Source organism: Equus przewalskii, chromosome 15, assembly GCF_037783145.1.
Source record: "Equus przewalskii isolate Varuska chromosome 15, EquPr2, whole genome shotgun sequence".
NCBI lineage: Eukaryota > Metazoa > Chordata > Mammalia > Perissodactyla > Equidae > Equus > Equus przewalskii.
The window spans coordinates 73,096,073-73,118,642 of NC_091845.1; the positions used below are offsets into that span (position 1 = coordinate 73,096,073).

General features: G+C 35.6%; 1 protein-coding gene across 6 annotated transcripts in view; it reads right to left on the reverse strand.

Moving 5' to 3' along the window:
• STAG1 (STAG1 cohesin complex component) overlaps nt 1–22,570 on the reverse strand; it is a 363,800-nt gene that overhangs the window by 15,300 nt on the left and 325,930 nt on the right. For all 6 annotated transcript variants that reach the window (XM_070576138.1, XM_070576137.1, XM_070576141.1 and 3 more), the window contains 5 exons: nt 22,052–22,226; nt 20,190–20,329; nt 17,338–17,439; nt 13,375–13,523; nt 12,509–12,637 (listed from right to left, as the gene is read on the reverse strand). In XM_070576138.1, coding sequence (XP_070432239.1) covers nt 12,509–12,637; nt 13,375–13,523; nt 17,338–17,439; nt 20,190–20,329; nt 22,052–22,226 — 695 coding nt within the window. The remainder of the gene's footprint in view (nt 1–12,508; nt 12,638–13,374; nt 13,524–17,337; nt 17,440–20,189; nt 20,330–22,051; nt 22,227–22,570) is intronic.

A 22,570-nucleotide genomic window follows, 5' to 3' on the forward strand; every position in this document is an offset into this window, starting at 1 on the left:
CAAAGAGACTGAGAGATATTCCATGTGCATAGGTAGGAAGACTCAATATTGTTAAGAAGTCACTTGACATGATTTATAGATTCAATGCAATTCCAATCAAAATCTCAGCAAGTTATTTTGGGGATATGAACAAACTGATTCTAAGGTTTATATGGAGAGGCAAAAGACCAAGAATAGCCAATACAATATTGAAGGAGAAGAACAAAGTTGGAGGATGGACACTACCCAACTGTAGGACTTACTATAAAGCTATAGTATAATCATTTTGCAATATATATGCATATCAAATTATCACACATCGTACACCTTAAACTTTCACAATGTTGTATGTTAAATATATCTCAATAAAGCTGGGGAAAAAAGGGAAAAAAAAGCTATAGTAATCAATATATAAACACATAGATCAATGGAACAGAATAGAGAGACCAGAAATAGACCCACATAAATGTAGTCAACTGATCTTTGACATAGAAGCAAAGGCAATAAAATGGAGCAAAGACAGTCTCTTCAACACACAGTGCTGGAACAACCTGACATCCCCAAGCAAAAAAATTAATCTAGACACAGACCTTACACCTTTCACAAAAATTAACTCAAAATGGATTACAAACCTAAATCTAAAATGAAAAATTATAAAACTCCTATAAAATAACACAGGAGAAAACCTAGATGACCTTGGATACAGCAATGACTTTTTAGATACAACACCAAAGGCAAGATCCCTAAAAGAAACAATTGGTAAGTTGGACTTCACTAAAATTAAAAATTTCTACTCTGCAAAAAACACTGTTTAGAGAATGAGAATACAACCATAGACTGGAGAAAAAATATTTTTATAAATTGATCAAATAAAATTGGTAAAGGACTGTTATCTAATACACAAAGAACTCTTAAAACCCAATAAGAAAAAAAAACCTAATTAAGAAATGGGCAAAAGACCTGAACAAACACCTCATCAAAGAAAACATATGGATGGCAAATAAGCACATGAAAAGATACCCCACATCATATGTCATCAAGGAAATGCAAATTAAAATAACAAGATACCACTATGCACCTATTAGACTGGCCAGAACACTAACACCAAATGCTGGTGAGGATGTGGAACAATAGGAACTCTCATACATTGCTAGTGGGAATGCAAAATGGTATAGCAACTTTGGAAGACAATTTGGTGGTTTCTTACAAAACTAAACATACTCCTACGACGCAATCCAGCAATAGCACTCCTTGGTATTTACTTAAAGGAACTGAAAACTTATGTCCTCACAAAAAGCTGCGGTAGCTTTATTCATAATTGTTAAAACTTGGAAGCAATCAAAATGTCTTTCAGTAGGTGAAAGGATAAATAAACTGTGGAACATCCAGACAATGGAATTTATTCAACACTAAAAAGAAATGAGCTATCAAGCTACAAAAAGACATGGAGGAACTTTACATGCATATAACTAAGTGAAAGAAGCTGATCTGAAAAGGCTACCTAGTCTATGATTCCAACTATATGACATTCTGGAAAAGGCAAAACTATGGAAATAGTAAAAGGATCAGTGGTTGCTGGGGTTGTGGGGAGGGGAGGAAGGATGAACAGGCAGAACATGCAGGATCTTTTGGGAAGTGAAAATATTCTGTATGATATCATAATGATGGATACATATCATTATACATTTGTCTAAACTCACAAATGTACAACTGCAAGAGTGAACTGTAATGTACACCATGAACTTTAGGTGATGAGGATGTGTGAAGTGTCAATTATAACAAGTGTATCACTCTGGTTGGCAGATGTTGATAATGGGGGAGGCTATGCATGTGTAGGGGCAAAGGTATATGGGAATTCTCTGCACCTTCCCCTCAGTTTTCCTGTGAACCTAAAACTGTCCTAAAAAATAAAGTTAAAATATATAAATTGAATTAAATTAAATCACATGCTTCCCTGTTAGTCTGGAAGACTGTGCATGCCCAAGGATGCCCTTCTCAGGAGCCATCAGAGGGAACTGCCAAGCTGCTAGTCCCTTGACTGACCATGGGGAAAAGGAAATTCCCTGAACCGTGATAGCAACCTTCAAGCCACATACACATCCAACAGTAAAAGGTAAAAATCTAACTGGCTGAAGAGGTTTAAGCACAACCTTGATTAACAAGAGGTTTACGTTGGCATAGAGGTAACCCCTAGGTACCTAAATCAAATGATAAAAAATAAGGGAAAAAAGATCTGAGCAGGGATAGCACAGGCTGCACAGTGCAAGAGAAACAGACTTCACAGAGTTTGTTCAACCAAGACTCTAAACAAAGTGGCCAAGCAAACAACAACATCAATCTCTGGGGGGACAGAGAATCATTATCAAGAGTAGCTAAATTATTGTTTCACAGTGTATCATATATGCAATATATTACTTAAATGTTCAATTTTCAACAAAAAATTATGAGACAGAAAGAAATAGGAAAACGTGACCTATATAGTAAAAAAAAAAAAAAAAAAAAAAAAAAAGAGCAAGCAATAGAAACTTGGCCCACAAAGACTGCAAAGCAATTATTATAAATACGTTCAAGGAACTAAAGAAAACCATGTCTAAAGAATTAAAAGTATAGGGCCGGCTCTGTGGCCTAGTGGTTAAGTTCAGTGTGCTCCACTTTGGCAGCCCGGGTTTGGTTCCTGGGCATGGACCCAGATCACTTGTCAGTGGCCACGCTGTGGTGGTGACCCACATATAAAATAGATGAAGTCTGGCCTAGATGTTAGCTCAGGGTGAATCTTCCTCAAACAAAACGAGGAAGATTGGCAATGGGTGTTAGCTCAGGGTGAATCTTCCTCAGCAAAAAAAAAAAGAAAGAAAGAAAGAAAGAAAAGTGTGATGACACTATCTCTCATTAAATAGAGAATATGAGTAAAAATATAGAAATAATAAATAAAAAAAGAACCAAATGTAAATTCTGCAGTGGAAACGTAAAATAATGGAAATTAACTAAAAGGGCTCAACAGATTTGAGCTGGCACAAGAAATAAGCAGTAATCTTGAAGAATATATCAATAGAGATCATGCAAACTGAAGACAGAGGAAAAAAAGAAATGAAGAAAAATGAACAGAGCTTGAGAGAAACCAGGAAACCCTTAAGTGCACTGATGAGTGTAATAGGAATACCAGGAGAAGAAAGCAGCAGAAATAAATCTGAAGAAATAATGGCAAATTACTTCCAAATTTGATGCACAACATTAATCTATACATCTTCAAAGCTCAACAAAGTCCAAGCGAGACAACTGCAAAGAGATCCACACCCAGATGCATCAGAGGAAAAACACTGAGAGCCAAACATAAAGAAAAATTCTTAGAAGTAAGAAGGGAAAAGTAACTCATTACACACAACGGAACTCCAATAAGTTTAAAAGCTGACTTCTCATGAGACACAATGGAGGCCAGAAGGCAACAGGATAACACATTCAGTGCACTACAAGTAAAAAACTATCAAACAAGAATCTTCTATCTAGCAAAACTGTATTTCAAAGCTAAAGATAAAATAAAGGCATTCTTAGATGAACAAAAGCTGTGAAATCTGTTGCTGGCTGCCCTGTTTTACCAGAAATATTAAAGGAAGTTTCTTCAGGCTGAAAACAATGACACCACAGAGAAATCTGAATTTACACAGGAAAAAAACTGCCGAAAGGTAATAACTAAGTAGTTATAAAAGACAATATAATTTCATATTCACTTATCCTGTATTCTTTTAACTGATTAAAAAAAATTGTATAAAACAAACTGTATTACGGTATCGTTGAGCCAATAACATAGAAATGTTACTACATCTGACAAGAAACACAAAAGAAGTAAGTGGGAGCAAAGGTGTGTAAGAGTAAGGAAATGACGCCAGATGGCATTTCAAATCCATAGGAAGAAAAGAAGAGAAGCAGAAATGGTAAATAAGAAGGTTAATATAACAAACTCTATAAATATATACTTGGCTCCCTTTCTTCTCTCAGCTTATTTAAAAGAAATACAATTATATCAAGTGAGAATTATAACAATATATTGTTGGGTTTGTAACATCTTTAGATGAGTATGTGTAACAATAAAAGCACAAAAAAGAAAGGGAGGAAAGAAGCTATATAGGAGTAAAGTTTTTATATTTCCTTAGAATAAATCTGAAGTAAATTTTCGTTAAGATGTATATTGTAATGCTTACAAAAACTGCTAATAACTAAAAAAATACAATTAAAAGTTTTTGAAGAAATTAAAATGTTACACTAAAAAATACCCATTTAATATAAATAAGGCAATAAAGGAGGAAAAAACAAAGACAGACATATAGAAAACAAAAAGTAATGGCAGGGATTGCATTAAAAAAATACCATGATCCAACCATATGCTGTCTAGAAGAAACACACTTTAGAATTCAAAGACAAAAACACAGAAAGTGAAAGGATGGAAAAAAGGTATACCATGGAAATGGTAACTAAAATAGAGCTGGAGTGGTTATACTGATATTAGACAAAATGGACTTTAAAACAAAAATTCCTGGAGACAGAGAAGGATATTTTATAATGATAAGTAAGAGTCAATCCACCTGGAAGACATAATAATTATAAACATATATACACGTAACAACAGAGTCCAAAAACACACGAAGCAAAAACTGACAATTAAAAAGAGAAACAGGGATAGTGACGTCAGCAACATGGCAGCGTGAGTTCACCCGGGACTTTCTCCCCTCCAAATTACAACCAAAAAGAGCAACTGCATTCTAACCAAAAAAAATTCCTAACAACAGAAATCATTGGAGACCTAGAGCAGCCAAACCACAGAGGGCAGAGAGGCTGGAGCCGGCTGGGAGGAGCTGGAACGGGGTAAGAGAGAACTTTGCTCCCTCCCCTAGAGACTGGGATCACTGCCGCGGGTGAGGGAAGGAGTGGGGGAGGGGCCACGCATCTGGGGATCATCCAGGACTCCCACTGCCGTGCAGTGGAAACCCTCTAACCGGGGAAAGCTTTTGCGTGGGGGAACCCCAGCAAGCCAGGGCCCTGGGAGACCAGAGAGCCAGAGCTGATCTGAATCTAGGTCGGGGCACGAGAGAAAGTGCCCCTCCTCCCCCAACCCGTGCTGCGTGGTGCCATCACGGCTGAAGGCGGAGAGCTCAGAATGCACAGCTATCGACCCCCATCCAGTGGCGACAGGCTGTAACTGCAACAGAATAATAGCATCATGCGCAAAAACCGCTCCTCCACCATCCAGCAATTTATAAAAGCTCCAGTCCAAAAGGAAAAACAGTAAAAATACAGAAGTATGTCCTGAGAACTTGGAAACTAAGTGAAGATGAGTTCAAAATAACTAACTATCATCAAAATACTCAATGAGGTAAAGGGAAACATAGAGAAACAGGTCAATGAGTTCTGGAGTTACTTGACAAAAGGGATAGAAACTATAAAGAAGAATCAATCAGAAATACTAGAGATGAAAAATACAATGGATCAGATAAGACAGAATACGGATTCCCTAAATGCCTATTTAGACACCATAGAGGAGAAAATTAGCATAATCGAAGACACAAAGGCTGAAGGCTGAATGGCTCCAGACAGAGGAAGAAAGAGAACTAAGAATTTAAAAAAACTGAAGAAAATCTCCGAGAAATAGCTGACTCAATGAGAAAATGCAACTTAAGAATAATTGGCATTCCTAAAGGCATGGAAAAGGAAAATGGAGCAGAAAGTGTACTCAACGAAATAATAGAAGAGAACTTCCCAAATCTAGGGATTGAGAGAGAAATGTGTGTGGGAAGAGGCTTTCAGATCTCCTAGATTTGTCAATGTAAAAGGACATACTGCAAGGCATATACGAGTAAAAATGGCAAAAATGAAAGACAAAGAAAGACTACTGAGGGCAGCAAGGCAGAAAAAAATAATCAAAAAAGGAACCCCTATCAGACTTTCAGCGGATTTCTCTACAGAAACCTTACAAGCTAGGAGAGACTGGAGGGACATATTCAAAACTTTAAAGGATAAAAATCTTCAGCCAAGAATACTCTATCCAGCAAAAATATCCTTCAGATATGAGGGAGAAATTAAATCTTTTCCAGACAAGCAAAGCTAAGGCACTTCGTAGTCACAAGACCACCACTACAAGAAAGCCTCAAGAAGGCTCTCATACCTGAAATAAGAAAAAAAGGGAGAAATGGGTCACAAAACACAGAGTAGGGAGACAAATAGATAGAATCTGAATAGGATAGCAAATACTCAACTGTAGCATTAGGATAAAGGGAAGTAAATCACCAAAGCAAAGACAATCTTACCACTCTAACCACAAAGTCACAACACAAGTTGGAATAAGAGATGAAAATAATAATTTAGGAGGGGAGGAGGGAAGGAACTGAAACAGTCTAGGCCAAGGAAGTAATAGACCACCAGAAAATGGACTATGTTATACACAAGATTCTGAATACAAACTTCAGGGTAGCCACTAAACTAAAAAACAGAACAGAGACACAAAACGTAAATAAGGAAAAATCTAAGAAACCCAGCATAAGAAATTGCAGAAGTCAATGGGTAGGCTAAAACACAGAGGACGAGAAACAAAGGAAACACAGGAAAACCGGAAAATGAGCCACAGAATGACAGCATTAAGCCCTCATGAATCAATACTCACCCTCAATGTAAACAGATTGAACTCTCCAATAAAAAGACAAAGAGTGGCAAAATGGATTAAAGAACGAGATCCAACAATTTGTTGCCTCCAGGAAACACACCTCAGCTCCAAGGACAAACACAGGCTCACAGTGAAGGGGTGGAAGACAATACTACAAGCTAATAGCAAACAGAAGAAAGCAGGTGTCGCAATACTTCTATGAGACAAAAGAGACTTCAAGATAAAGCAGATAAAGAGAGACATAGAGGGCCAATATATAATGACCAAAGACACACTTCATCAAGAAGAAATAAGGCTTATAAATATCTATGCAACCAACACAGGAGCACCAAAGTTCATAAAGCAACTATTAACAAACCTAAAACAAAATATCAAAAATAACACAATAATAGTAGGGGACCTCAACACCCCACTCACATCAACGGACAGATCATCCAGACAGAAAATCAACAAAGAAACAGTGGAGCTAAACGAAAAGCTAAAACAGTTGGGCTTAATAGACATATATAGAACACTTCACCCAAAAACAGCACAATACACATTCTTCTCAAGTGCGCATGGGACATTCTCAAGGACAGACCATATGCTGGGAAACAGGGCAAGCCTCTACAAATGTAAAAAAACTTGAAATAATAACAAGCATCTTCTCCGATCATAATGCTATAAAGCTAGAAATTAATTACAAGAAAAAAGCTGAGAAAGGCACAGGGATGCGAAGACTAAACAATATGCTATTGAACAAGCAATGGATCACTGAAGAAATTAAAGAAGAAATAAAAAAATACCTGGAGACAAATGAGAATGATAACATGCCATACCAACTCATATGGGACACAGCAAAAACTGTATTAGGAGGGAAATTCATCGCAATACAGGCACATCTTAACAAACAAGAAAAATCCCAAATAAGCAATCTTAAACTACACCTAACTGAATTAGAGAAAGAAGAAGAAACAAAGCCCAAAGTCAGCAGAAGGAGAGAAATAATAAAAATCAGAGCAGAAATAAATGCTATTGAAACTAAAAAGGCAGTAGAAAGGATCAATGAAACAAAGAGCTGGTTCTTTGAGAAGATAAATAAAAGTGACAAACCCCTAGCCAGACTTACAAAGAAAAAAAGAGAAAGCTCAAATAAACAAAATCGGAAATGAAAGAGGAGAAATAACAACAGACCCTGCAGAAATACAACGGATTATAAGAGAATACTATGAAAAACTATATGCCAGCAAAATGGATAACCTAGAAGAAATGGATAAATTCTTGGACTCCTACAATCCCCCAAAGCTTAGTCAAGAAGAAGCAGACAATTTCAACAGACCAATCACAAGGAAAGAGATTGAAACAGCCATCAGAAGCATCCCAAACAATAAAACCCCAGGACCAGATGGCTTGCCTGGGGAATTCTACCAAACTTTCAGAGAGGATTTAATACCTAACCTTTTCAAGTAATTCCAAAATATTAGCGAGGATGGAACACTTCCTAACACATTCTACAAGGTCAACATCACGCTCATACCAAAGCCTGACATGGACAGCAAGAAAAAGGAGAACTACAGGCCAATATCACTGAGGAACATAGATGCAAAAATTCTCAACAAAATTTTGGCAACCCGAATACAGCAACTCATCAAAAGGATCATACATCATGATCAAGTGGGATTCATACCAGGGACACAGGGATGGTTCAACATCCACAAATCAATCAACATGATACACCACACCAACAAACAGAGGAATAAAAACCACATGATCATCTCAATAGATGCAGGGAAAGCATTTGACAAGATCCAACAGCCATTTATGATAAAAACTCTGAAGAAAATGGGGATAGAAGGGAAGTACCTCAACATAACAAAGGCCATATATGACAAACCTACAGCCAACATCATACTCAATGTGCAAAAATGAGCACCATCCCCCTGAAAACAGGAATGAGACAAGGATGCCTTCTACCACCACTCTTATTTAACACAGTACTGGAGGTTCTGGCCAGAGCAATTAGGCAAGAAGAAGGAATCAAAGGAATCCAAATAAGGAGGGAAGAAGCGAAACTCTCGCTGTTTGCAGATGACATGATCATATATAGAGAAAACCCCAAAGAATCCACTGGAAAATCTTTAGAAGTAATCAACAACTACAGCAAAGTTGCAGGGTATAAAATCAATTTACATAAATCAGTAGCATTTCTATACTCTAATAACGAACTAACAGAAAAAGAACTCAAGAACACAATACCATTCACAATCACAACAAAAAGAATAAAATACCTCGGGGTGAATTTAACTAAGGAAGAGAAAGACTTATACAATGAAAATTACAAGGCTTTTCTGAAAGAAATGGATGACGACATAAAGAGATGGAAAGATATTCCACGTACATGGATTGGAAGAATAAACATAGTTAAAATGTCCATTTTACCTAAAGCAATCTACAGATTCAACACCATCCCAATCAGAATCCCAATGACATTCTTTACAGAATTAGAACAAAGAATCCTAAAATTCATATGGGGCAACAAAAGACCACAAATTGCTAAAGCAATCCTGAGAAGAAAGAACACAGCTGGAGGCATCACAACCCCTGACTTCAAAACATACTACAAAGCAACAGTAATCAAACAGCATGGTACTGGTACAAAAACAGGTGCACAGATCAATGGAACAGAACTGAAAGCCCAGAAATAAAACCACACATCTATGGACAGCTAATCTTCAACAAGGGAGCTGAGGGTGTACAATGGAGAAAAGGAAGTCTTTTCAACAAATGGTGCTGGGAAAACTGGAAAGCCACATGTAAAAGAATGAAAATTGACCATTCTTTTTCACCATTCACCAAAATAAACTCAAAATGGATCAAAGATCTAAACCTGAGATATGAAACCGTAAGGCTTCTAGAAGAAAATGTAGGCAGTACACTTTTCAACATCAGTATTGAAAGGATCTTTTCGGACACCATGTCTTCTCAGACAAGGGAAACAATGGAAAGAATAAACAAATGGGACTTCATCAGATTAAAGAGCTTCTTCAAGGCAAATGAAAACAGGATTGAAACAAAAAAACAACCCACTAACCGGGAAAAAATATTTGTAAGTAATACATCCGACAAAGGCTTAATATCCATAATATATAAAGAACTCACACAACTCAACAACAAAAAAATCACACAACTCGATCATAAAATGGGCGGGAGAAATGAACAGACATTTCTCCAAAGAAGATATATGGATGGCCAATAGGCACATGAAAAGATGTTCATCATTGCTGTGCATGAGGGAAATGCAAATCAAAACTAAACTAAGATATCACCTTACACCCATTAGAATGACAAAAATAACTGAAACAAACAGTAACAAATGTTGGAGAGGTTGTGGAGAAAAAGGAACCCTCATACACTGCTGGTGGGAATGCAAACTGGTGCAGCCAGTATGGAAAACAGTATGGAGATTCCTCAAAAATTAAAAATAGAACTACCATACGATCCAGCTATCCCACTACTGGGTATCTATCCAAAGAACCTGAAATCAGCAATTCCAAAAGTCCCATGCACATCTATGTTCATTGCAGCATTATTTACAATAGCCAAGACGTGGAAGCAACCTAAGTGTCCATCAACATATGACTGGATAAAAAAGATGTATATACATACAATGGAATACTACTTAGCCATAAAAAAGAAAAAAAATCGTCTCATTTGCAACAACATGGATGGACTTTGAGGGAATTATGTTAAGTGAAATAAGCCAGATAGAGAAGGACAATCTTTGTATGACTCCACTCATATGAGGAATTTAAACATGTGGACAAAGAGAACAGATTAGTGGCTACCAGGGGAAATGTGGGGTGGGGGGTGGGCACAAAGGGTGAAGGGTTGCACCTACAACACGACTGACAGACAATAATGTACAACTGAAATTTCACAAGATTGAAACCTATCGTTAACTCAATAAAAAAATAAAAATAATAAAAAATAAATAAAAAGAGAAATAGGGGCCAGCTCTGTGGCCGAGTGGTTAAGTTGATGAACTCTGCTGTGGCGGCCCAGGGTTTCGCCAGTTCGGATCCTGGGCAGACATGGCATCGCTTGTCAGGCCACCTTGAGGCAGCATCCTGCATGCCACAACTAGAGGGACCTGCAGGTGGGATATGCAACTATGTACCAAGGGGGATATGGGGAGATAATGCAGGGAAAAAAAAAAAAAGATTGGCAACAGTTGTTAGCTCAGGTGCCAATCTTTAAAAAAAAAAAGGAAAAGAGAAATAATAATTCAAGAATAATAGAGATTTCTACATTCCACTTTCAGTAGGACAGAACAACCACAGAAAAGATCAACAAGGAAATAGAAGACTTGAACAGGGCCAGCCCAGTGGCGCAGCAGTTGGTTTGTACATTCAGCTTCGGCAGCCCTTGGTTCGCCAGTTCAGATCTCAGGTGTGGACCTATGCACTACTTGTCAAGCCATGCTTTGGCAGGCATCCCACATACAAAGTAGGGGCAAACAGGCACGGATGTCAGCTCAGGGACTGTCTTCCTCAGCAACAAAGAGGAGGACTGGTGGCAGGTGTTAGCTAAGGGCTAACCTTCCTCAAAAAAATAAAAATAAAAAAAAAAAGACTTGAACAACACTATAAACAAATCTATAAGCCAACTGGATCTAACAGACATCTACAGAACAAAACTCCACTCAATAACAGCAGAAGAATACACATTCTCCTCAAGTATACACGGAGCATTCTCCACAATAGATCATATGTTGGTCGATAAAACGAGCCTCAATAAATTTAAAAGGTTTCAAAAAAACATATAAAGCATGTTCTCTAACAACAATGGAATGAAATTAGAAAACAACAACAAAAGGGAAATTTGGAAATTCATAAATATGTGGAAATTAAAGTACTCCTAAATAAACAACAGATTAAAGAAGAAATCACATGGGGAAATGACAAAATACTTTGAGATAAATGAAAACTTACAAAATGCAGCTAAAGTAGTGCTTAAAGGAAAATGTATACTTGAAAATGCCTACATTAAAAAAGGTTTTCAAACCACTCCATGCCCACCAATACCCAACACCACTGATTCTCTATCATATTATCCTATTTCAGTGCCTGAAACTCTTGTTTGTTTGTATGTTTATGTTTTGTCTCCCTGTATTAGAATATAAGCTTTCTAAGGGCAGAAACTTTGTATTGTTCACTGCCCGGCCATATCAGAACAAAAGCTATACAACAGTACCTGACCATATTAGGAGCTTAATAAATATTTTCTGACCAACATGAAGCCAACATCTTTCCTTAGAACTATCACTCATATTCATACAAACTTTAACTGTCCCTCCAATTTTCTGTTCATTTATTACGTTATTAATTGACTCACATTCCTATCAATCTATGAAATTTGGGATCCATTAGAGAATCATGCTCTTAAAAAGTTTTTTAGTTTGTTCTAAATAAGACTTATCCCATCAAAATCTTTTTGAAAATTGCCTATATTATTTCTTTAAACTATCATAAAAACTAGAAAATAGAAAAAAAATCAATCTTCTTGAAACAAGTTAAAAAGTAAAACTAAAATATAATTAATATAAAAAGAAAAAAGGGTTATACAATGGCCAAGCCAACGTTCATAAATCTTTGCAGAATAAGAAATCATTTCCACTTGCTTAATTTAATCTTACAAATTCTAGCGTACTGAAAGGTAAGCAGTGAAAGAACAATTATAAATAAAAGCTTGAAAGAAAACTACAGTTCCTTAAAACAAACAAACAGAGCTTAAGTTATCAACAGTAATTATATCTAGGTGATTAAAATTTCTTCAAAAAATAAACACAAAGTTACAACGATGTCATGATAACAGCCACATTTCTTGCAATGTGCAACTTACACAGTCTTTTTGTCCTGTCGAAGAAGTTTAGAAGAAAATTCACTTAGTACTTCCAGGAAAGCCAGATTAGGAGGTGGATATTCTTGCCCTTTCTGATTTTGGTATTTAAAGGCAAATTCTATGCCATCCCTGAAGTAAAAGAAAATATCATCTTATTTTTCCGGATAGCTATGGTGGTTCTCTCAATGGGCTAGAATTTCAAAAACAGTTGGGAAGACAGCAAAATCATCACTAAAGGTAGTAAAATCTGACAAATTCAAATGGTAAAATAATGTCAATTGGTATGACATATTTGCATTATAATATTTAATTGTTATTTACAGTAGAAAACTGCAAGTTGTGAAAAATAATAAAAAAAAAATAAACAGCTACAGAATTAAATTACTATGTGTATCTTTTAGGGGTAAGAGAATACCCTGGAAAGATAATTAGATTGCCAGAAAATTGGGTTATTAGAGTTGGTCATGGTATCAAGTAGCTATATCAGTGTTTGTAAGGTACTTAAAAGTTTTCTGTCCTTCAGTTTTCAGTTATGAAATGAGGTTGACCAAATCAGTACTACACAGTTTTTAAACTCATGTCTCCTACAACATTTTCACACTCTCTGATAGACCAGACAAGAATATTTTATTAAACTTTATTTTCTTATACTTCATAAGATGAAAAAATGGGCAGCTTAAATACATTTTTTTCAAATTAAAAATGCCCCCCTAGTTGAGAATCATTAGACTAGACAATCTCTAAAGTTCTTATGCCTTGAAAATTCTACCATTTGTCACTTTAAAAATGGGTCCAATAACAATTATTTCATTTATTCCAGTAAACCAGATTCTGCATAACAGAAAGTGTTTATTTAGCTCACTCACTTGTGAAGTGTGGCAACTGCTTCTCGTGTCTTGATTTGGTCCAGTCCAAATGTAAGGGCAAAGCGACGTGCCAGTTCTTTAATGCCACTGACATGGGCAGATGTCCTATCTAGGTTGGGACCTTGCTCTTGAACAAGTTCATTAAACAACTGGTAGAAAGAAAAAAGAGGAAAAAGCCTACAGCTAAGAAATATTTATTTATTTTTTGAATAAGCAATATAATTTAAAAATATTTAAAAGGCATATGATAAAAATATATATTTCCCTCCTTGCACTTAACTGTAGCCACACTGTTCTCCTTCTTCACATCATCTACTAGTTTCTTCAGCTCATTTTCATACTAATTGTATGATTAAATGCAAACAGCCTATCTATCTATTTACTCATTCAATGGTGAGGAAGATTACTGATTGATTAATTGATTGATTCGTGAGAAAGATCAGTCCTGAGCTAACATCTGTGGCAATCTTCCTCTATTTTGTATGTGGGATGCCACCACAGCATGGCTTGATGAGTGGTGTGTAGGTCTGCGCCTGGGATCTGAACCCATGAACCTTGGGCCACCGAAGTGGAGTGTGTGAACTTAACCACTATGCCACTGGGATGGCCCCAGGAATTTATTTTTAATAAAAAAATAATGCATTTTGGGTTGGGAAAAGGAAATATGTTTACAGACATATACTATACATTTATAAACATCTATTATTCTTTTTGTTGTTGTTTTCACAGGAATGGCAATATATGAAATATAGGCTTCAGAACTTTTGTTTTTTCACTTATTATATCTAAGACAAGAACATTATATACAAGATGACCATTTGGATGTAGGGGCTATGATTTTTCCCACCCAATAACAAAATATATGAAAAGTTCTTAAGCTGAGTGGAGGGGCTTTCTAAATTACATATATTTTATATATATTGTATCAAAATAACAATAAAAAGAAAACCCTGGAGTACCAAAGAATATAAAAGCAATCATCATTTTACCACCAAAGTTAGAAACTTAACTGTATCGGTACACATCTGCCTCCCCCACTATTATGAGAGACGAATAGGCCAGGCTTTCATTTAAAGCCTCTCCCTCCTTACATACTGGATCTCATTCCCTTTTACCTACTAAGTGGTTTTGCTCCCAAGCTTACTGCTCTCTCCTGCGTCAACTGTTCCCTCTCTACTTAGATGTATACATCTTAAAAAAACCCAAAACCCCCTAACTTCCTAACTCCAATCTCCTCTGCCAGCTACCAGCCCATTTTTCTGAGTCTCTTTATGGCAAAAATCCTGCACGGTATTGTTTACATGTGTTTTCTTCAATTTCTCACCCCCTACTCTCTCAATTCACTCTAATCACACCATTAAATTGAAATAGCTCTTGTGTTCTTCTATTAATTATGTTGTCTATCTTTTTAGTTTTCTTCAGCAATAGACTGGCCTGAACTACTTACTGTGCCATGACTGGAAACAGCAGTTTTTCCAGAGATTTTCAAATTTATTTGCAGATAATTGTTTATAAATTCTTAAACTTTAAAATGTTTTCACAGATAGCTGTACACAATAGCCTTAAAATTTACAATACAAAGAACGTATTTCATTGTACAAAATTCAAGGAAGATCAAAGTAAAAGTTCTCCTTTATCTTTCCCACTAAATATCATTCTTCTCTCTAAAGGTGATCAATATTAAAGTTTGAAAGTTTTCTAGACCAGTTTAGAAACATTAATACATTACATATACAAAGTTTTAACTTTTACATAAATGGTATTGTACTACATAATTTGTCCTGAAACTTGCTATTTTTCACGTAATATTTTGTTTTAAAAATCTTTTAGCTACTTCAGAGTATCAGTTTATTTAACCATTTTTCTGTTGATGGACATTTAGATTAATTCCAACTTTTCAATACTACAGAGATTACTACAAGGAAGTATCTTTCACACATATATCTTTTTGCACATCTGCACTGCATCTATATAGTCATGCGCCACATAATGATGTTTCAGTCAGTAATGGACCGCATATATGACGGTGGCCCCAGAAGATTAGTACCATATAGCCTAGGTGTGTAGTAGGCTATACCTTCTAGGTTTGTGTAAGTGCACTCTATGCAGTTCGCACAACGATGAAATTGCCTAACGATGCATTTCTCAGAATATATCCTCTTTGTGAAGTGATGTATGACTGTAGATATCTAATAGCAAAAATACTAGTTTAAGGGGAATATCTGTCTTAAACTTCGAAATACAGCACAAAATTATATTCTAAGAAGGCAAGAGCAATTTCCTTCACACAAGACTTTTTTCTCCCCATCTTTATCAATCATTGGTATTATCAATCATTTTAATTCACACCAATCTGTTCAGCAACGAAAAATATCTTCTTGCAATTTGTACTTCATTAGCTATTAATGAAGTTATGCTTTTTTTCATGTTTATTGGTTTTTAAACTTTCCTTTCCTTTTTCTTTTAATTAATTATTTTTATTTTTCCTTTGTCTCCCCAAAGCCCCCCGGTACATAGTTGTGCGTCCTTCTAGCTGTGGCATGAGGGATGCTGCCTCAGCGTGGCTTGATGAGCGGTGCCATGTCTGCGCCCAGGATTCGAATTGGCGAAACCCTGGGCCACTGAAGCGGAGAGCGAGAACTTAACCACTCGGCCACGGGCCTGGCCCCTAGATTTCCTTTTCTGAAGAGTGACTTTTCATATTCTTTGCCTAATTTTATGTGGAATTTATGTCTTTTATTGATTTGTAGAATTTATTATGTATGATTGAAAATTTCTTCCCCCATCTGTCATGTATTTTTTAACTTTGTTCAGAGTGCTGGGTGAAGTATAGATCTATTTAAGTTTATATATATCATCATTTTTTTTCACTTTGTGGCTTTTTTCCTCAGAAAGAACTTCCCTACTCCAGGATATAAAAATATTCTCTTATAAACTTTAAATTTTTTTTTTTTTGCAGAGGAAGATTCATCCTGAGCTAACATCTGTGCCAGTCTTCCTCTATATTGTACGTGGGTTGCCACCACAACATGGCTGCCAAGTGCGTAGGTCTCTGCCCGGGATCCAAACCTGTGAACCCAGGCTGCTGAAGCAGACCACACCGAACTCAACCACTATGCCATGGGGCTGGCCCTCAAAGTTTTAATTTTTAATATTTATATATAATTTACCTAGTAGTTATTTTGGGTACATGATAGGGCTATAAACAGCTATTTTTCCAAATACACAGTCAACTGACCCATCATCATTTATTGAATAGGCTCAATCATTCCCCACTGATTTGAAATGAGACTTTTATCATAGACTAAATATATACATACATACCTACAGCTGACCCCCCCCCCCAACTCCAATCTCTATAATAATTTACTAGGCATTTACTAGGAATCTTATTTATCCTATATATATGACATATTTTCTTATTTGGATATTACTGTTGCCTCTTCCTCATTAAATACTTTAAAAGTGTATTTTGATGTTTTTCTTTCTTTTTGGTGAGGAGGATTGGCCCTGAGCTAACATCTGTGCCCATCTTCCTCTATTTTGTATGTGAGACACTGCCACAGCACGGCTTGATGAGGGTGTCTAGGTCCACAGCAGGGATCTGAACCTGCGAACGCTGGCTCACTGAATTGGAGCGCACGAACTTAACCACTGCTCCACTGGGACAGCCCCTGATGCTTTTCTTTTTAAATGATTACTTTTTAAATGTTCAATTGAGCATTTCATCTGGTCCAAGAATAGATCACCTTAGGATTTCATCTATTTGAAATGTGAATTATAGGATTATCTTCCAAAAGAAAAGACACATAAACACATCTTTGTACCAGAAAGCATCCATAGTAATGTGCTGTTATAATGACCTAATTTAAATGAGGTAAGGTATCTAGCAGATATTAAGCACATGGAAGTGCTCAATAATACTAATTCTACTCTTTATCTCTTTTCTTTCAAATTTCTTACCTGCTGTAAACTGAGAATGAGGGTCTTGGCACACTGAATTTTATCAATCTGCCTGGTTTTACTCAGTGTTTCCTTAATAATATCACCATAGTCATTGTAATACTGTGAGAAAAAGAAAGAACACACAGCTTCAAAATTATTGAAATTTCATGAGATAGAGAAGGGGCTGGTGAAAGAAATGGAAAGGTGAGTATAGAGGCCTTTAATTTCTCCATCATAAATATAGTGAGAGTTAGAAGATATAGTCTAAAGTTAAAGGAATACACATTTTATATTTAAGATTATGAAATAATAATAGTAAGACTTAAAAAACTAGGAGTTCCAAGAGGAGAGGAAGTGATACAGGTCAGCAAAATTCCTCATTCTTTATAACATGGATTCCGTAGACATCATTTAAAGGGTGACAAATTAAGAAACAGAACTTTGGTAGAAACTTCCTGAAGAACTAAAACCAAAACAGTTAAAATTGCTTACCTCGGGGGAGTGGGCCTAAATAAGGGGGATGTGCAGATTAGGGTAGCAGACTTTTCATTTAATAGTTTTGTATACTGTTTCATTTTCTCCCCTAACATGTCTATATTTTACTATTATAATAAGAAAAATAAAAATATTGACATCTTCAATAGTGACCGAGAAAAATTTAATTTCTTTATAATTTAGTTTTTTTCACACAGGATTTAAAGAATTTTCCTTCTGAGTACATAATTAGGAAAAGCTTTATTTGAAACCATTAAACCTAGATGTTATTTCAAAGCCAAAGCCTAAAACCTAAAACCTATGTGAAGAAGTGAGTATATTAGCTTGGCAGTTGGGTTTTTGTAATCTTGAAAAAGATGGGTGTGCTTCCACAATATGAGGTGCAAAAGGAAAATAGCGCAAAAGAATCATCCTTTCAGTGCAACTAAAAATTATCCTAGTGAAGAAAAAAAGAGCAATATATATTAAGACACTAAAGTGGTTCAGCAGGCAGATCTCTAATAAATTCAGAATTGTAATGATCACATAGAGAAGTGGGGCAAAAGCCAAACAGCCAGGGATATATAACAAAGAGTAGCAAATACCTATTAGAATACTCACAAAAAGATTAAAGCCTATAAACAGCAGAGGCATGCAAGAATTGCTAAGGATGATAAAAACTTTGGAGAAGGCTCACTTCTTGAAACCAATGCAGTATTGTTAAGTGATGACAAGGAAAAACCATGGTTGGCTCATATTCATATATCCAAACCCTGTTTAGACATTATAGTACTTTAGGAAGCTTTCTCTAATTCCTCTCACTCAAGTCTCTCTCTACATGTTGTGCTTGCTTCGTAATTTGTTCATCTATCACTACAATAACCATGCTGAGGCTTTATGGTCCAGTGCAAAGAGCTAAGCTTTGAAGCTACACAAACCTAAAATCAAATCCCAATTTTTGCTACTTTAATAGTTGTGTGACCTTGGAAAGTTACTTAACCTCTGAGCCTTAATTTCCTTATCTGTAAATGATGATAGTATTTTCCGCTTCACAGGGTTATTGTAATCAATGAATATAAAAGTTGAACAGTGTCTCAAATATAAATGTCACAGAAAACATAGGGATTTATTCATTATTAGCATGTTACATTATATTATGTTTACATTTCAGTTCCTTTGTTTATCTGTAAGCTTCTCAGTGCAGAAATCACGTCTCACTTAAATCTCCGGCTACCAGCACAGTGATCATCATATTACAGCTATTCAGCAAAATATCATAAATTAGTTTCTATGTCATAACTAGAATTGGACCATATCTAAACACGGATAAAGACACAAGTGGATCAATGGCACACAAAATATTCTAAACATGGACAAAATAAAATACTGTCTCTGACATGAGAACAAGGCAAAAACACATAAACTGACAAGTGTTTCCTCTTCTCTGTGCCTGTCAGGCAGTATTATAAAGATTTCTGAGCACTGTTTTTTTAAAGGGTCAGGAACAAAATGGAACTTATAGAAAGGAGAGCAGCCAGTAAGGTGAGTACCTATCAAAATCCTGTCATATGCAGAATGGTTTAGAACCCTTCCACATCTCCTTACTTCCCTCAGGAAAAAAACCCAACCTTGTCACACAGTACGTGAGATATAACCTGTCACCTTCTTTGAATCTTATCTCTAGCTCCATTCTCATAAACAATCCATGTTGCTATATCAAATTACTTGCATTTCCTCCAAACAACTCCTATTCCTTTGTGTCTTTGGACATGAAGTTCAATCTGCCTAAAAGTCCTCCCACTACTTTTTTGCTTGACTAATTTATGCTTATCCTCTCAGACTTAGTTCAGAAGTCACTTCTAAGCAGTTTTCATTAACCCTCATATTTCTTAAGAGTTGGGTATCTGTTTTCTATATTTCCAGGAACCCATCTACATACGTCTATTATACTGTATAATGCAACTGTCTAATTACTCGACCACCTCCAGCTTTAGACCACTTTATAGCAGAAATTTAAAAATCTTTGTAACTTTAGTGCCTGGCAGGTGACAGGGTACACACAGTAGGTATACTTATAAAAAAAATCTGAAGAAACGTCATAAGGAAGACAGATTAGCTATCATCCATGTTCATCAAGAAAGTCCATGGCCTCATGAAAATAAAAACTGTTCTTTCATATAAATGTGAGGCACTCCTACTTTATGGAATTGATATAATAGTATATAGATTGATAAAAAAATCATATACTTATATAAAAGAGAGAAACTTTAAATATATCAGATCATCAATACACAGGTAAAAGCTGTCAATTTTAACTTCCGTCATCATCCTTTCATTTTTCATTTCAAATTTCTCTGCCACTTAGATGGAAGGAGAATAAGAATATGAAACTATACCTTCATGTAGTGTTTAAAGATGTCTGCAGCTGCATGCATGTCAACAATATCATAAATGATAAGTTTGCTGAAGGCAGCAAGTAGATTCCTCCTTTTATGTAAGGCCTCAATTTTATTAGCTTCATCTTCTTCATCACCCTCTAACCACAGAAAATAAATTGGTTATGAACTTTGGCCCTTTATCAACGTAAAACAATGCATAATAAAAAACCTTATATTATAACTTTACAAACAGGTACAAATCAGTTTTAGATAGGATGAAAACTGTTAGTCATACTGATTATTTTAGGGTGCTATATTTAGTTACACACTTATTTAACACTTGGTAGGCACTGAGGTTCCTGTCTTCTAGGAGATTGCCATAGCAAAGACTGAGTAAAATAACCATATATAAAGCAAACCATATATAAGGATTAGTTTTTTTTCTTGATAAGTTTCGTCAGAATAATACTGTTCTCTGTTTACCTTAAAAATGCTGTCTTTTCTTATTTCAGTATTCCTTATCTGCTAATATATTTCCACAGAGAAGAAATTTCTGGAAATTTTTAAGACACAGGGAAAAAGTTTTCTTCTAGAAAAATATACGGGGAGCAATGGAAATATATGGGGGAGTTAGGTTTCAGGACTTGTCCTAAACATGGTTACATTATCAGCTGAGAAATAAAATATATTTTGCAAACCATGTTATACACATATACATTTTTTAAAACAAAACCCTATTAAATACTTTCAAAACAAGTAGTGTTTCTTTCTCAATTTTTAAATTCTCAGATCCCAGTGGCTTGTCTATTTCTAATCTTAGGAAAATTTTCTCCATAAGGCTGCAGATGATAAAACTGAACACATCTGTTTCAGGCTCTATAGTGATCCTCTCACATCTTGGCCTGCCCTTATTTGGAGACAGTGCTCTTTCTTCCCCTCTTCACATGTATATGTTCATAAAAGAATTTACTGTCAACTTCTCTCTTTCCTTTCTACTAACTGGTCCTGCTGTGAAGCATCAGTGCTTTGAGAAGTTGGAACTCTTTCTGCTTAAGAGAAGTAGCAGGTAAATTTTATCTTCTAAGATTAAAATGACTCTAAAAATACTTTGTTTCACAGTCTAGCATTTTCTAAAATGTTCTAAGTTTTCTAAAACAGAACTGGGGATCAGATACACCACAAATCTTATTTTAGAGAGCTTAAGTCATCTATTTCACAAATAACCCATTCTAGATAAACTCATTTACACTTACTTATATTCAGTCTAATTTTGCTAAGTTATCATTCTGCAGGCTTAGCACAATTTTGACTGGTGAGGTTTGATAACAGTCTTGTAGCACTTAACATCTCATAGTTATATTTTATTAATTTAAGTAACATATGATGATCATTCAGGAATAGAAAGCAACTCAGATGCTTTCCTTTAGAAAAACTGTGAACCTGAATGCACTTCAACATCTATCCTACATATACATTTTGCACATGTGGGAAATGACAAATGTACATAATTATTCATTATAGCATAGTTTATAAGAGCAGAAGATTGGAAACTAGCCAAATATCAATCAGTAGGGGATGGATAATATCTATAATCTGCTATATTTAAACAACGAAATACTACGTAATCATTAGAAAAAGAATCAAGAAGTCTGTGCTTCCTGATAGGGAAAGCCGTCTAAGGACTGTATTAAAGGAGGGAGACTTAACTGTATACATTTTTATTCGTGTTGGTTTCTTAACTACATGAATGTATTGTTATTAACTTTTTTCTTAAGAGAGAGAAATTCCAGTATTTTTTAATGATTAAATTTGAATTTTTCCTTCTATCTTTTGGGGTTGGTAAACAAGATCAAAATTGACAAGATGATAGCTACAAATACCCATGCTCTGGTTCTCCTCATCCTGGTCAATGAAAACATGATCCATCACAAAACTGAGGAGTTCAGACTGGAGCCCAGTATCTGGATTAAACACCAAAGGCTGAAGGCCCTCCCTGCCACCTGTCATTAATTGGTGGCTAAAAATCATCAAAAGATCACAGAGTAACATGAAAGCCTGAAAAGCAAAGAGAATGCATCAGTAAAATATTGTACAAATACAGTTACAACTACAAATCAATGTTAATGAAAACATACTAAATTAAATACAGTTCAATAACAGTACCATAATAGAAATTTTGAGCATTTAAATTCCAACTACTTAGTTTTAATTTCCAAACAACAAAATTACTTTTTCTCATTAAACACTAGTTATATTTAAGACTTTTCTCCCCAAATATAATCTATTCCTCTTACTTGGCTGTATTAACTCAAAACAGCTGATAAGAGATTTTGACTTGAACTTAAAAAAAAAAGAGTTAAATTCAACTCTGGAAATACGAAATTGATAGAATAACTTAT